This window comes from Antechinus flavipes, chromosome 1 (assembly GCF_016432865.1).
Source record: "Antechinus flavipes isolate AdamAnt ecotype Samford, QLD, Australia chromosome 1, AdamAnt_v2, whole genome shotgun sequence".
NCBI lineage: Eukaryota > Metazoa > Chordata > Mammalia > Dasyuromorphia > Dasyuridae > Antechinus > Antechinus flavipes.
The window spans coordinates 578,630,675-578,643,633 of NC_067398.1; the positions used below are offsets into that span (position 1 = coordinate 578,630,675).

The window sequence follows — 12,959 nt, forward strand, 5'->3', positions numbered from 1 at the left end:
TATATAAAGGCTCCCTGCCCAAATGGGCAGGAAAACTTGTTTCAATAGCCATGAAGGCAGCTGAAGCAGGCTTCTCTCCATTTCTTTAGAGTTTGGTCAGACATCAAAGATGCTAAGGCAATCCACTATCTCCTGGGTTGGGGCCATCACCAGTTATCTTGTCTTACCACTTGACTTTGATGACTCTAGAAGAGTGAGCCCAAAGACTTTGTGCAACTATGCCACACTCAAATGCAATGCACTCCAATGTCAAGATATCAAGATATCACCCTGGAATGACACTGGTCCTCTTCAAAATAATGAAAAAATAAAAATATCAATTGATTATATAATTACAAGATGGTAATATAATCACATTTATGTGTTGCTTTATCATTTACAAAACATTTTCCTCACAGAACCCTGAGGAAGTTATTGTCCCATTCTAAAGATGAGTTTAAAAAGAGGCTGTGACTTGCTCAGCTAAGTAACTTCAATAGTCTTCTAAATACAGTGAGTTTATATCTCTTTGATCTCCCACTAGCCTCAGGACTCACTAATTTCTGCTCTGACCTATCTATCTTTACTTAACATCCTCCCACTTAACAATATTCTCAAATTTATCCAGCATAACATATTAAGGACAATTCTAAATCTAATTTTTTCCATACTCCTATCTAATGTTCTCAAATTCATCCAGCATAACATATTAAGGACAATTCTAAATCTAATTTTTTCCATACTCCTATCTAATGTTCTCAAATTCATCCAGCATAACATATTAAGGACAATTCTAAATCTAATTTTTTCCATACTCCTATCTAATGTTCTCAAATTCATCCAGCATAACATATTAAGGACAATTCTAAATCTAATTTTTTCCATACTCCTATCTAATGTTCTCAAATTCATCCAGCATAACATATTAAGGACAATTCTAAATCTAATTTTTTCCATACTCCTAATGTTCTCAAATTCATCCAGCATAACATATTAAGGACAATTCTAAATCTAATTTTTTCCATACTCCTATATAATGTTCTCAAATTCATCCAGCATAACATATTAAGGACAATTCTAAATCTAACCTTTACCATACTTCTATCTAATTTTCCAAGCAGTTTTTGTCATTTTGTGTCATTATCCCGCTAGCTCTGGTTTTTCATTTATTCAGTACTAGAATATTAAATGCAACTAGCTGGTGAGGTGAATAGAGATTCATTGGCCCTGGAACTAGAAAGTCCTGAGACTCTTCACTCTTGCTATTTGTGTGACTCTGGGCAAATCACTTAAGCCTGTCTACCTCACTGTGCAACTGGAAAACATAATAACCTACCTCACTCAGCGCTGTCGTGAGGATCAAAAGAGGTATTTGTAAAGCACCTTGTACTACTTTATAAATGCTTGTTCTTTTCTTCCTCCTCCTTTATGTTGAATGTCTGATCTGTTTCACTCATTAATTGGTCTGTTTCTTCATCAGCATCGAATTGAGTTAATAACAGCTTTGTAGTTTAGTTTGAGAGCTGACATTGCCAGGCTTCCTAAATCTCCAAAATAAATGCAGTTTCGGCAGGGGTCCTACAGGAGCCAAGGTCTTCTTTCCATCTCAACCTCAGGCCCAGGACATGACTGGTCAATTTCCAACACACCTACCTCTCTCCGCTCTTTCCTTCCTTCCTTTCCTTCGTCTTCTTTCAAAACCCGCCTGGGGAGGCGGGGGTCGAGGAGTGGTCACGCCCTCTTTCCAGATCTGCAAGCCTATTGGTCCGAGCTCTGGAGGCGGGGGCGGAGAACAGACTCGTTACACGACGCCGCGCCTTCCGCCATTTTGTTAGCTTAGATTAGCAGCGCGGCTGGCATTTGGGTGGCCCGCTCTGTGGCCCCCATACCGTGTCACCCCGCTGCAGGTCCGCATTACAGCCTCAGGTTGGATTCGGGAAGCGGGCCCGGCCCGGCCGGCGGAGGGGGCGGCGGTGGCAGGATGAGTGCGGAGGCGGCGGACCGGGAGGCGGCCACCTCCAGCCGGCCCTGCACCCCGCCCCAGACTTGCTGGTTTGAGTTCCTGCTGGAGGAATCGCTGCTGGAGAAGCATCTGCGTAAGCCCTGCCCGGGTAAGAACCTATCTCCGAGACAGCATTGGGAGAGCTCCGGGGAACCTTTGGGCCTTGCCTTTGCTTAGTTTCGTGGCCCCCTGAGGAGAAGGGGGGCGGGGAGAAACGCCTCCCTATCCATGCTCGTGCGCACGCAAACACACACTCGCGCACGCGCGCACACGAGTCCAGGGACCCAGACCCGCCTCCTTTTCTCGCCTTGAAATTATCCTCCTATACACAGCTTTTCTTCCCTTAAAATATCCCCTTACTGCGTACCTCTCCATTTCCCCTTTTGAAATTAACCCCTACTACACACATTTCCTTTTTCTTAGACATTAACTCCGACCGATTGAATGTGGCTCACAACATGGTATTTTCACCTTTTTTTTTTAATGTTTAGTTTTTTTTTTTCTTTTGATCTGATTTTTTTTTTTTTTTTGTGCAGCATGATAAATGTGGAACTATATTTAGAAAAATTGCACATGTTTGACCTATATTGGCTTACTTGCTCTCTGGGGGAGGAAGGGAGGAAAATATGGAACACAAGGTTTTGCAAAAGTGAATGTTGAAAACTATTTTTGCATATATTTTGGAAAATAAAAGGCGATTATTTAAAAAAAAAATTAGCCCCTATGATATACACCATCTTTAAATTACTCATCTACCCCATCTTCTACACAAACTTCCTTTTCTTCCGGTGAAAATAAACAACCTTAATATATCTCTTTTTCTTTCCTTGGATTTATTCCCTTACTACACAATCCACCACACTCCTTGAAATGATTCCCCTACCATACACATCCTCCTTCCCTTAAAATTACCACTTGCTACATCTTCCTTTCTTGCCTTGAAAGTATTACTTACATAATGCCAACACTTCATGCCAAGCAGGCAAATAATCAGTGGTTTTTTTGCCTTGCCTTGAGATGTTGCTGAGTAGGATCAGCCAGAGATAGACTGTTCTACTTTTAGATAGTTGTAATAGGAAGGCTATTGTCAAATCAAAATCAAATTTGTACTCTTGCTACTTCCTTTTAAACATTTTCATCAGATACCTTTGATACAGTTACAGACTTTTTATAAAAATTGTGAAATTGATACTTTAGTTTGTTCCTAATACCATCTACAGTATTTGTCATTGTTTTAAAATCTTCCCCCTTACTGAGTTAGCTTTTTTAAAAAGAAGTGTGCTTTTTACATTGTGCTCCCTCTAAATCAGGGATTCTTACCCTGAGGTTCACAGATTCCCCAAGGAGATCCATGGATAGATGTTAGGGAGCCCATTAGCTTGAATGGGAGAAATATTTCAGAGATAAAATATAAATGATTTCCTTAGTAGTTGTTGGTGTGTATGCTCTGCCATTTCATTCTCCAGCTCATTTTGCCAATGAGAAAATTGTGGCAAGGTTAAGTAACTTGTCCAGCTAGTGTCTGAGACCATATTTGAAATCAGGTCTTCCTGACCATTCACTTAACCACATAGATTCCCGGTTTTTTCATAATTGTATATATTTTATGCTGTCATGAACATTATTCTGAGGAGTGCATAAACTTCATGTTAAATTATGAGCTCATTGAAGCTAGGGACAATCTTTTACCTGTCTTTTGTGTATTCCCAGAGCTTAGCACAGTGTCTTGCACATAGTGACTTAATATGTGCTTATTGACTTACTGATCATTCTGCCAAAGGGATCTACTACCCAGAAAACTCTTAACCAGAAAAGATTACGAACCCTCAGCTCTAGATCTCTCTATGGTCAGGTCCAATTGCTCTTCCTGGTATAATTATCTTTGGTGTCCACTTGTCTGCTCGGTGGACCTAAAAAATGTGAGAGACTTTAGCCTCAAGTTGACTTCTCAAGTAGGACTTCAGCCAGAGGTGTGAAGCAGTTGGTTTTCTTCTGTGTTCTTGGTTGTTTGGCAAGCTGGGCTGGAAGAGAGAAGGGAAAAAGGAATCACGACAACATGGTTCTACTTCAATTGAGCTTATTGGAGAGCAGAGTTTGTTCTGGGTTTTTGGAGCCCAGAGACATCAATGAAACCAGCCCTTCCAGCATGCCCTGGATAAATTATTTGAAAGTAGGAATATATTTGTTTCAGTAGTGTAATGTAATAGAAAAAGCAAAGAGTGGTTTCTGGCCCCAGAACAAACACTCTGTGATGGGACTCCTGTGAAGCTGTTTCATCTGTAAAACCTGGGTTTCAGTACTCAGTTTGCACACCTCACAAAGAGAAGAAAGAACTTGTAAATGATAAAACAAGTAAGCATAATAGTTGCTGTTGTTTTGTATGAGAATATTAAGGATTTCTTGCCTCATGTATTTCGTTATTTGAGGAGTACTTAAAGGAATATAAAATATTAGCCTGAGAATTAGATTTTGTTTCCAGGCCTGGCTTCCAATTTTAATAGTTTTACTTAATCTGTGTTCCTGTTTCCTTTATCTCTCAAATGAGAATAATGTCAGGCCCATTTGTCTCCCAGGGTGGTTATAGGAACAAAATGCAATAATCTTATAGATTTTTAGAACTATCTGAAAAAATAGAGATCAGTGCTTCTACTTTATAAATGGGCAAATGCCTTAGAGAAGTCTTAGACACAGATGAGAAGAATATTAAATCAGATTACAACTAATGTTACAATTACAATGTTTTTGCTATAAGGAGTCAAGTGGTAGTCATTAGCATATTCAATAAACATGTTTATCATTCTTATGTTGGACATGGTTTAGATGGGCTAGATTTCTTAAAGTACTCTATTCAACAAATACATAATTTAATCCTGAAAGGTATTCTCTCTTAACAACTAATTCAGAGACCTAAAAAAAAATTATTTCCCCTCCTAATATAACATTTATCATCATTGAAGCCTGTTATATCACAAGTAGAATGATTTACTTGGGTAGTACCAGCCACTTTTATTCTGTAAAGCTCAGATTCTATATGTGATGATTTAGAGAGAGGGGGAAAAAAAATCTATGCTATTTGATTAGTGTTACCTAACTAAATAGTGTCTGTAGCCAACCTGTAGCATATGTCATGTTTGGCTGAATGCCTAGGACTATAAAAAAAATCATCCTTTTTTTACCTTGTACCTGTTGGAACATATTCTCCATTTCTCCCTACTCTATCTCAAAGCACAGAACTTATTTATTAGTGGATTTTGCTGGATCCTGGATAAACATTGTTGATTGGATGTCTAGTGAAAGTGAGGAAAAGGATTGTTGAATTTCATATTCTCACAGTTAAAATTGCATCTGCTTTTGTTTTTAACTTAGATCCTGCACCAGTTCAGCTTATAGTTCAGTTTTTGGAACAAGCTTCTAAACCTTCAATTAATGAACAGAACCAAGTTCAGCCTCCAGCCGATAATAAGAGAAATCGAATTTTAAAACTTCTTGCTCTTAAAGTTGCTGCACATTTGAAATGGGATTTAGACATACTAGAGAAAAGGTATGCAACTTCACACTGAATTTATCTAAAGCACTATTTTGTGGTATTCCTTTTTTTATATAGTGTTTGGTACTTCAAGTGAACATTTGATTTCTATTTTTAATTAAATTTGAAGAGCTCTCAGCCCACAGTGAAGTGGTGAAATAAGTAGTCAGGAGCAATTTACAGAATTCTCTTGGCTGCACCAGAGGCAGGACTCTGTTGCTTTGCCAATAACTTAGATTCAAGTGGCAATCCTGGGTGGCAGTTCCAGAGTGAGGAGAAACATTAGCTCTTGAGAGTTCCAGGGCAGAAACTGTGCTTGTGGTCACTCATAGACCAAAGCCCAAGCCAGGAGAGTAGTAATCACATCTCTCCTTAGATCACATTACCTTGGAAAAACTGAAATTTACAAGTCCCTAGAAGTATCTCTGAAAACAGCTATGTAAAACCACTGAAGTTTGGGACAATGTGCGCTCTACCCTGTAAGTAGAGCCCCACTTTAGTAAGGAGTTAAAAATCAAGAAACAGGCTGGACAAGTGAGCAAACAACAGAAAGAAATTCTGACTATAAATTACTGTGGTGACAAGGAAGATCAAAGTACATACTCAGAAGAACAAAACAAAGTCAAAGCTCTTTCAAGAAATATGTCTCCAAAAAAATATGACTTGGTCTCAGGAAAAGCAAAAAATGAATTTTAAAAATCAATAAGAGAGGTAAAGGAAAAATTGGAAAGAGAAATAGAGTGAGACAAGAAAATCATAAGAAAAGAGTCAACAGCTTGGTAAAGGAGGCACAAAAAAAATAGATAAAATTTGAAAATGTCTTAAGGTATAATAATATATCTAGATGTAAGATACAGAAAAGATTTTTAAAATAAAATGTGAGACTGATTAAGACTCAATAATGAGTGAACTGTATAGTTCTTTTAATGCCATACATTTGATAAAATACTTTGAAGAAACTGTATTATTAGCGAGTAGAAAATTTATGTCAGCTGAAAAGCTTTTTTGAATATTAAGAAATTATTTTTATCTTTAGGTGATAAAAGTAAATGGTTATTGAATTAGAAAAAATGGATGATAGGATTTTATTTTAATTAGTGACAGTTTTGTTATTGGTAAACTTCTTTCCAAAATTAATACTATTTTTTTGAGGTATTAGTAAATTGAGTATTTATTGTTTAGAAATATGAAATTTTTTTTAGGCAGCAAAAAGAAAATTTTTTTATTAATAATAGTCTCTTACCTGAAACCAATTCAAATTAATAATAGTTTTAAGGTTAACAGTTTCACAATAAGAAAATAGTTTTATGCAAATATGTTCAGTTTGTTAGGTTACATTTAAGTTTAGAGTTGTACTTGGAGTCCTTTGATTTGAATTGTATACATTGAAATATATTATTTTTTGTTCTTCATACATCTAATATTTAATAATTCAAGATTTTGTGTTGATTTTGGTGCAGGTATTCTAATTGATATGGACTATACACAGTTCCTGTGCCCTAGATTTTTTGTAGAAGAAAACATTCATCACCTGATGGGCTAGTTTTGCCTATTCATATTCAGAATGATCCTTAGACAGAATTCAGTACAGTTCCTTTCCAAACCTGTGTTCAAAGCCTTTTGTCTTGTTAAGATCTTTATTGTTACAGCTTTCAAAAATCTCGTCCTCTTCGTGTTATGAAGCTTCATAATTGTGTTTTAGTGGAAAATACATTTAGTAAAAGTATGAAAACCCAGTAAATGGACAATGAGCTTTCTCTCTTTTAGCTTGTCTGTTCCAGTTCTAAATATGTTACTAAATGAACTGCTCTGTATCAGTAAAGTTCCTCCAGGGACAAAGCATGTAGATATGGATCTATCTACATTACCTCCTACTACTACTATGGCTATACTACTCTACAATAGATGGTAAGTTCAAAATATGGTAGCATATTAAGCATATTTTGATGTAACAAGTTCTACTTTAATTTTTAACATTATCTCTTTTTAGTACTGTAACCACTTTGAAAAAGATGCCTCCTTAGGATTTTCAAAGCTTGTGAAGTTCTAAGAGGGCTTTCTTTGAGGATGTAGTAGCTATACAGATAACATCTGTCTCTGGGTGCTTTAGGAAATTTGATTTGCCAGAATATTTCTGTGACTGCTAGATGTTTATTAGTTTTTAGCCCTTTGTAAAGAACAGTTTGTGCTCTTTTATATAAATGATTTCAGTAGTAGTATTCATTATTCAAAACCACAGTTGTTTTATAGTATGAGTATGAGACAATCTTATGTTGAGTTTTTATATATAGGGGGTGTGTGTGTGTGTGTGTGTGTGTTTATATATACACACACATATTTATATTTAATTGTTATGTGTGTAATTATTTTAACTTCTATGTTTTTATTTCAGGGCAATTAGAACAATTGTTCAAAGTAGCTTCCCCATCAGACAGGTGAAGCCTGGACCCCCCCAACTGAGTGTGTAAGTTAACAAGGGTACTTTGATATATTGAAGTCACTGTTTAATTATATTTGTTATCAGAATTGGATTTCTTGGAGGTTTTTAAAAAACTGGATCTCTTTAGAAATTTCTATTGTCACACAAAGGAAAATACAAAATATTAATATGCCTTACATATTTTTATTTCATTTAATTCTCACAGTAATTATACAAAATTAATAGTTGCAAATATTATCCTTATTTTGCGGATACAATAACAGTATTATAATGACTAATATTATGAGACAGTATTATTAATGGCTTGAGATTTGAGTCTCAAGTAGAGTTAAGACTTGAGCCTGGCCTGGCTTTTAATTTTTTGTCTAGCAGTGCCTCTCAAATGGTCAAGTATACAGTAGCTATTCTAAAATAGTACAGATTAAATATTTCTTCCTAGATTATTAGGAAAAGAATAAGAGTAAAGAGTCTTGAGTTTCCTAAAGTCCATACATTTTTTAAACATAAAAAACAGTGCAAGGATTACACGCGCGCACACACAAACACACACACACAGTTCTAGCCTTAATGGTTTAGAAAGATATCTTATAGTCTGTATAACTAGAGCCATTATGTTACGCTCAACTTTTTAAAGAAAGACATACGCAGATATATGCACATGTAAATTCATATACACATATACATGTGTCATATCATGGATTCTCACCTGCTTTTTCCACCCTCTCTTACCTCACATCCCATGTTCAAGTAAATAATATTACCAGTTTAGACAAGGGTTGCTTTTTCTTCTGGACTTTTGACTTAAATGTCTTCAACTTTTGCTTTTTTTATACTGGGAAGGAAAGTGTTTTGATTTAGATATTCTTTCCTTCTTTCCTGAATTTGTGCTATTGATAATCAAATTAGTGTTAATAAAGATCTTTAGAACACAATGTTAACAAGAACATGAAATGAAAATAATGGGAAATTAATTTTATATAATGATTCCTTTAGATATTATTAATGCTTAGGTTACTGAACGTTTCTTAAAATCTACAATTCTGTATTATGCTACTGTTATATACAGAAGTAACTGGTGGCAGCAGTGGTGGTGGGCCTAGAGTCAGGAAGGTTAGACTTGAACTCAGAGCTTCTTGACAGTAGGCCCAATGCTTAATAAATGCTTATTTCTTGCTTTCATTCCATATAATTAAAAATAGATATAATTAGAAATTAAGCAGTGTTCAGTATCTTTTCTTATATATGATAGATGAGGAGTATCAGGAGTAGGTATTTTAGTTGTCAGACATCAAAATATGAAAAACAAATAGCATTTATACAATGACATTTCATTTGTCTAGCGTCTTTAGCGGATAAAATTTGGGAAGTAGTTTCTAGAAAAGGTGATATTGGTAGCGAGCGCCAAAAAGTCTTTTTAAAATAAAACTAGTTTTTGAAATTTTTTTCTAGACACTTCCCTGACTTTTCAGTTATTTCTTTTGATTGCTCAGGATCAAATTTATGGGCATCATTTATTTTACTGTGCTAGAATACAATGATTTCTATATCTGAAGTGTTAATAAACTATACAAAGTTATGATTGTTCTTTGCCAAAGACATTTTACTATTATTTATTTATAGTAACCATATACATCATGGGGTGAAGGGAATAGGAAGTCAGTATCAGGAAGATTTAGGTTTAAGTGCCCTCTTTGAAAAATGTTGGTGGTCCGCCTGCATTTTTTATTTCCTTCACAGGAAATATTTCAAAGTCTGATTCTTCTTGTGCAGCAAAATAACTGTATGGATATGTATACATATATTTATTTAACATATACTTTAACATATTTAACCTTGTATTGGTCTACCTGCTATTTGGGGGAGGGGGTGGGGGGAAGGTGGGGAAAAATTGGAACAAAAGGTTTTGCAATTGTCAGTACTGAAAAATTACCCATGTATGTATCTTGTCAATAAAAAGTGATAATAAAGGGGGAAAAAAAAAAGAAAAGAAAAATGCTGTGGTGTGACCCTGAACCAAGTTCTGTACCTTTCACAGATGTAGGCAGTTTCTCTTTGAGAAGTTACAAATATGCATTGGTAAAGGTATTTTCATCATGAAGAGTTTCTTTTTTCCAATGAAATTACTGATCTGAAGTCCCTAAATTGCTGTGCTATAGCACTTTAACATATTAGGTTCGGGAATTGTCTGTTTTCAAATTGAGATTGTTTTTGTAAAGCAAATACTAAAATATTAAAGTGTGGATATAAAATATTACCATGCTAAAAGCTATACATTACTAACAGGGATAGGATCTATGTCTGTGATTTCATTTATAAAAGGAATTCTCTATACTAAGCTGTAGGGTGGATGTTTGACATTTATTTTTTGAACTTTTTCCTGCTAAGGAATCTAACTTGAATATAATGAATTATTGTTGCCTTTACAATGTAAATAAAATGTACTTCTTATTATCATTTTCACATATTTTCATTTCATTTTATCCTTTTAGTATGAATCAAATGCAACAAGAGAAAGAATTAACAGATAATATTTTGAAAGTGGTGAGTGTTAACTTTATCAATTGTAGAATTTTGAAGCATATTTAAACATATTAACAAATCTAAATATAGAATAGTATTAGATCAGTGAGGTTTAGTTCTTTACTGTTAGATTATGTTTACAAGCTTTTTTAAGAATTGTACTTTTAATTTATAGCAGTCTTTTTTTGGGGGGCAAAAGAAATGGAAATTGAGGGAATGTCCATCAATTGGGGGGTGGTTCAATAAATTGTGGTATGTATTTGTGATAGAACGTTATTTTCTATGGGAAGTGATGAGCAGGATATACTCAGGAGGGGAAAAAACAAAACCTGAAAAGTCCTCTGTGAACAAAATGAAAGGTACTGTATATACAAAGTAATGGCAATGTTCTGAGATGACCAGCTGTAAATGATTTTGCTATTTTCAGTATTACAATACTATTCATCCTTTTAGATCCAGATTTAATTCTACCTCCCCCCCTTCTGTTATATCATTTTCCTGATTACCCCTCACCTTATCTTTTGCCAAAAGAAACCTCTCCCCATTTTTAAATCTCATAATTTTTTTTGTCTTCCATACTGTTTCATATGATGTTTGTGTCTTATTGTTCTCAACAAGATTAAAACTCTTTGATTGCAGGAATGTGTTTTAGTCATCCTTTTGTCCTCTTTTTTGTCATAGTATCTGATGAAGATATTTCTTTTAAGCTTTTAGGTACATGGTCAATGCTGTTTATTTTACTAATTACTATCTCTTTTTTTTTTTTTAATTTTGTAGCTAAAAGAACAGGCCAATGATTCTATTCTAGTATTAGAGGCAGCCTTGAAGCTAAACAAGGATCTTTATGTTCATACAATGAGAACACTGGATTTATTGGCTATGGAACCGGGTATGGTAAATGGAGAAACAGAGAGTTTATCAGCTGGATTAATAATAAAAACCGAGGAAATGCAATGCCAGGTACTAACTTAAACTATTTATTTTTACTTGGAACTTTATAAATGTAGAAAGAAGCTGAGCTTTATATTTTAATTGGAACTGTTTCCTATTTTTTTGTTGAGTTGTTGTTTAAAGAATTTGGCTCTTAATTTTGTGATTTTTTTTTAAATTATCTTTCTATAAAAGATATTTTTCCTTTGAATTTTTTTTAAATATCTTTTTCTTTTTAAATAGTGAACAATAGATAAATAATATTTTAAGATTAGATAATTTGATAGAAATTAAGCTGGTGATGCTTAAAACCCCTAGAACTGTGTCTTCAAAACAATTCCTTGGTTTGTTAAGGAGTATAAAATTATCTTCTTCAAAACCCAGGTCTTTTGTATTCTTGAGTACCATGAATTTAGTGCTTGATATTGTTAAGTTTGCATTTATGTCTTAATTTGCTGACCAATTAGTAAACTAACTGAGGGCAGAAGTAGCCTGTTTTTACATCTCATGTTTCAGTAAATTTTTTTGATTTATTGCCCATGAAGAAAAATCAGGACTGCTAAACTTGGCTTTTTGGCAACCCTGTTATTAATTGGATGGGATTAAGGGTTTGTTTTTTTGTCATTCAGTAAGCATTAAGTACCTACTACATGCCAAAAGAGAAAAAAGACAGTTCCTAACCTTAGCTGACTATCTAGTGGAGATTAATTCTGCTTCTGAATACTGAGGAAGGGGAAGATGAAGCTAGATCTGAACATTCAGAAGGATACTGAGGTGACTATAGAGATTCAGAGAGTAGAATCCTTAATGTTATTTCTTATAGATCTTAAGGGAAGAAATTTAACCAGAAAAGTAAAAGATATAGCTCTCAGGTACTTGGTAGCATCTAAAATCAGTATTGTGAGAAAATAGTCTAATATCTATTTGATTTGATGTAGGATATTTTAAAATACCATAGATATCTATGATGCTCAATTTTGGAATAATAATTCATGTGTGTGCATGTACTATATGCTTTAAATGTGCTTTAGTGACAACAGTCTTGTGAGGTAAGTGATATACTTTTATTCCTTTATTTTTAGTGTTAGGGAAACAGATTCAGAAGTGCTGGGTGATTTTCCCCAGGCCACTATATAAAAAGTTCCCCATTCAAATAAATCTGAAACAGGATAAGAGGAAAATTGATCTAAAATTGAAGGGATAGACGACTAAGATATAGGAGGCCTTTCTAACTAATTAGTGTCATAACTGGGGTTTGAACTTTTGACTTCAGATTTAAAAGTCCTCTCCCAAAACATAATTCCACACATGCCGGTAGCTAATTCTAGATTCTCTACTTCTGGAGAAGTATAAGGACAAACAAGAATCATATTGTGTGGGAGACATCTGAATATAGCTGCAAACCACAGATTTTTCTGTTATATATTGATGTGTTAATGTTGGGAGTTATTTGTTCTTCTTCTGGAGCTTTGAGTCAGTGACTACCCCTCAGCCAGAAAACCTGGCTTAGAAATATCCATCAGCTACTATAAGCAGACTCCTAATTAATATGGTTCTATAGT

General features: G+C 34.7%; 1 protein-coding gene across 1 annotated transcript in view; it reads left to right on the forward strand.

Moving 5' to 3' along the window:
- Positions 1-1,945: 1,945 nt before the first annotated feature.
- Positions 1,946-12,959, forward strand: part of INTS8 (integrator complex subunit 8) — a 65,507-nt gene continuing 54,493 nt past the window's right edge. Inside the window, exons 1-6 of the mRNA XM_051970866.1 lie at positions 1,946-2,090; positions 5,348-5,522; positions 7,275-7,415; positions 7,900-7,971; positions 10,437-10,488; positions 11,245-11,427. Of these exons, the coding sequence (XP_051826826.1) occupies positions 1,961-2,090; positions 5,348-5,522; positions 7,275-7,415; positions 7,900-7,971; positions 10,437-10,488; positions 11,245-11,427 (753 nt within the window). The 5' untranslated portion in view covers positions 1,946-1,960. The remainder of the gene's footprint in view (positions 2,091-5,347; positions 5,523-7,274; positions 7,416-7,899; positions 7,972-10,436; positions 10,489-11,244; positions 11,428-12,959) is intronic.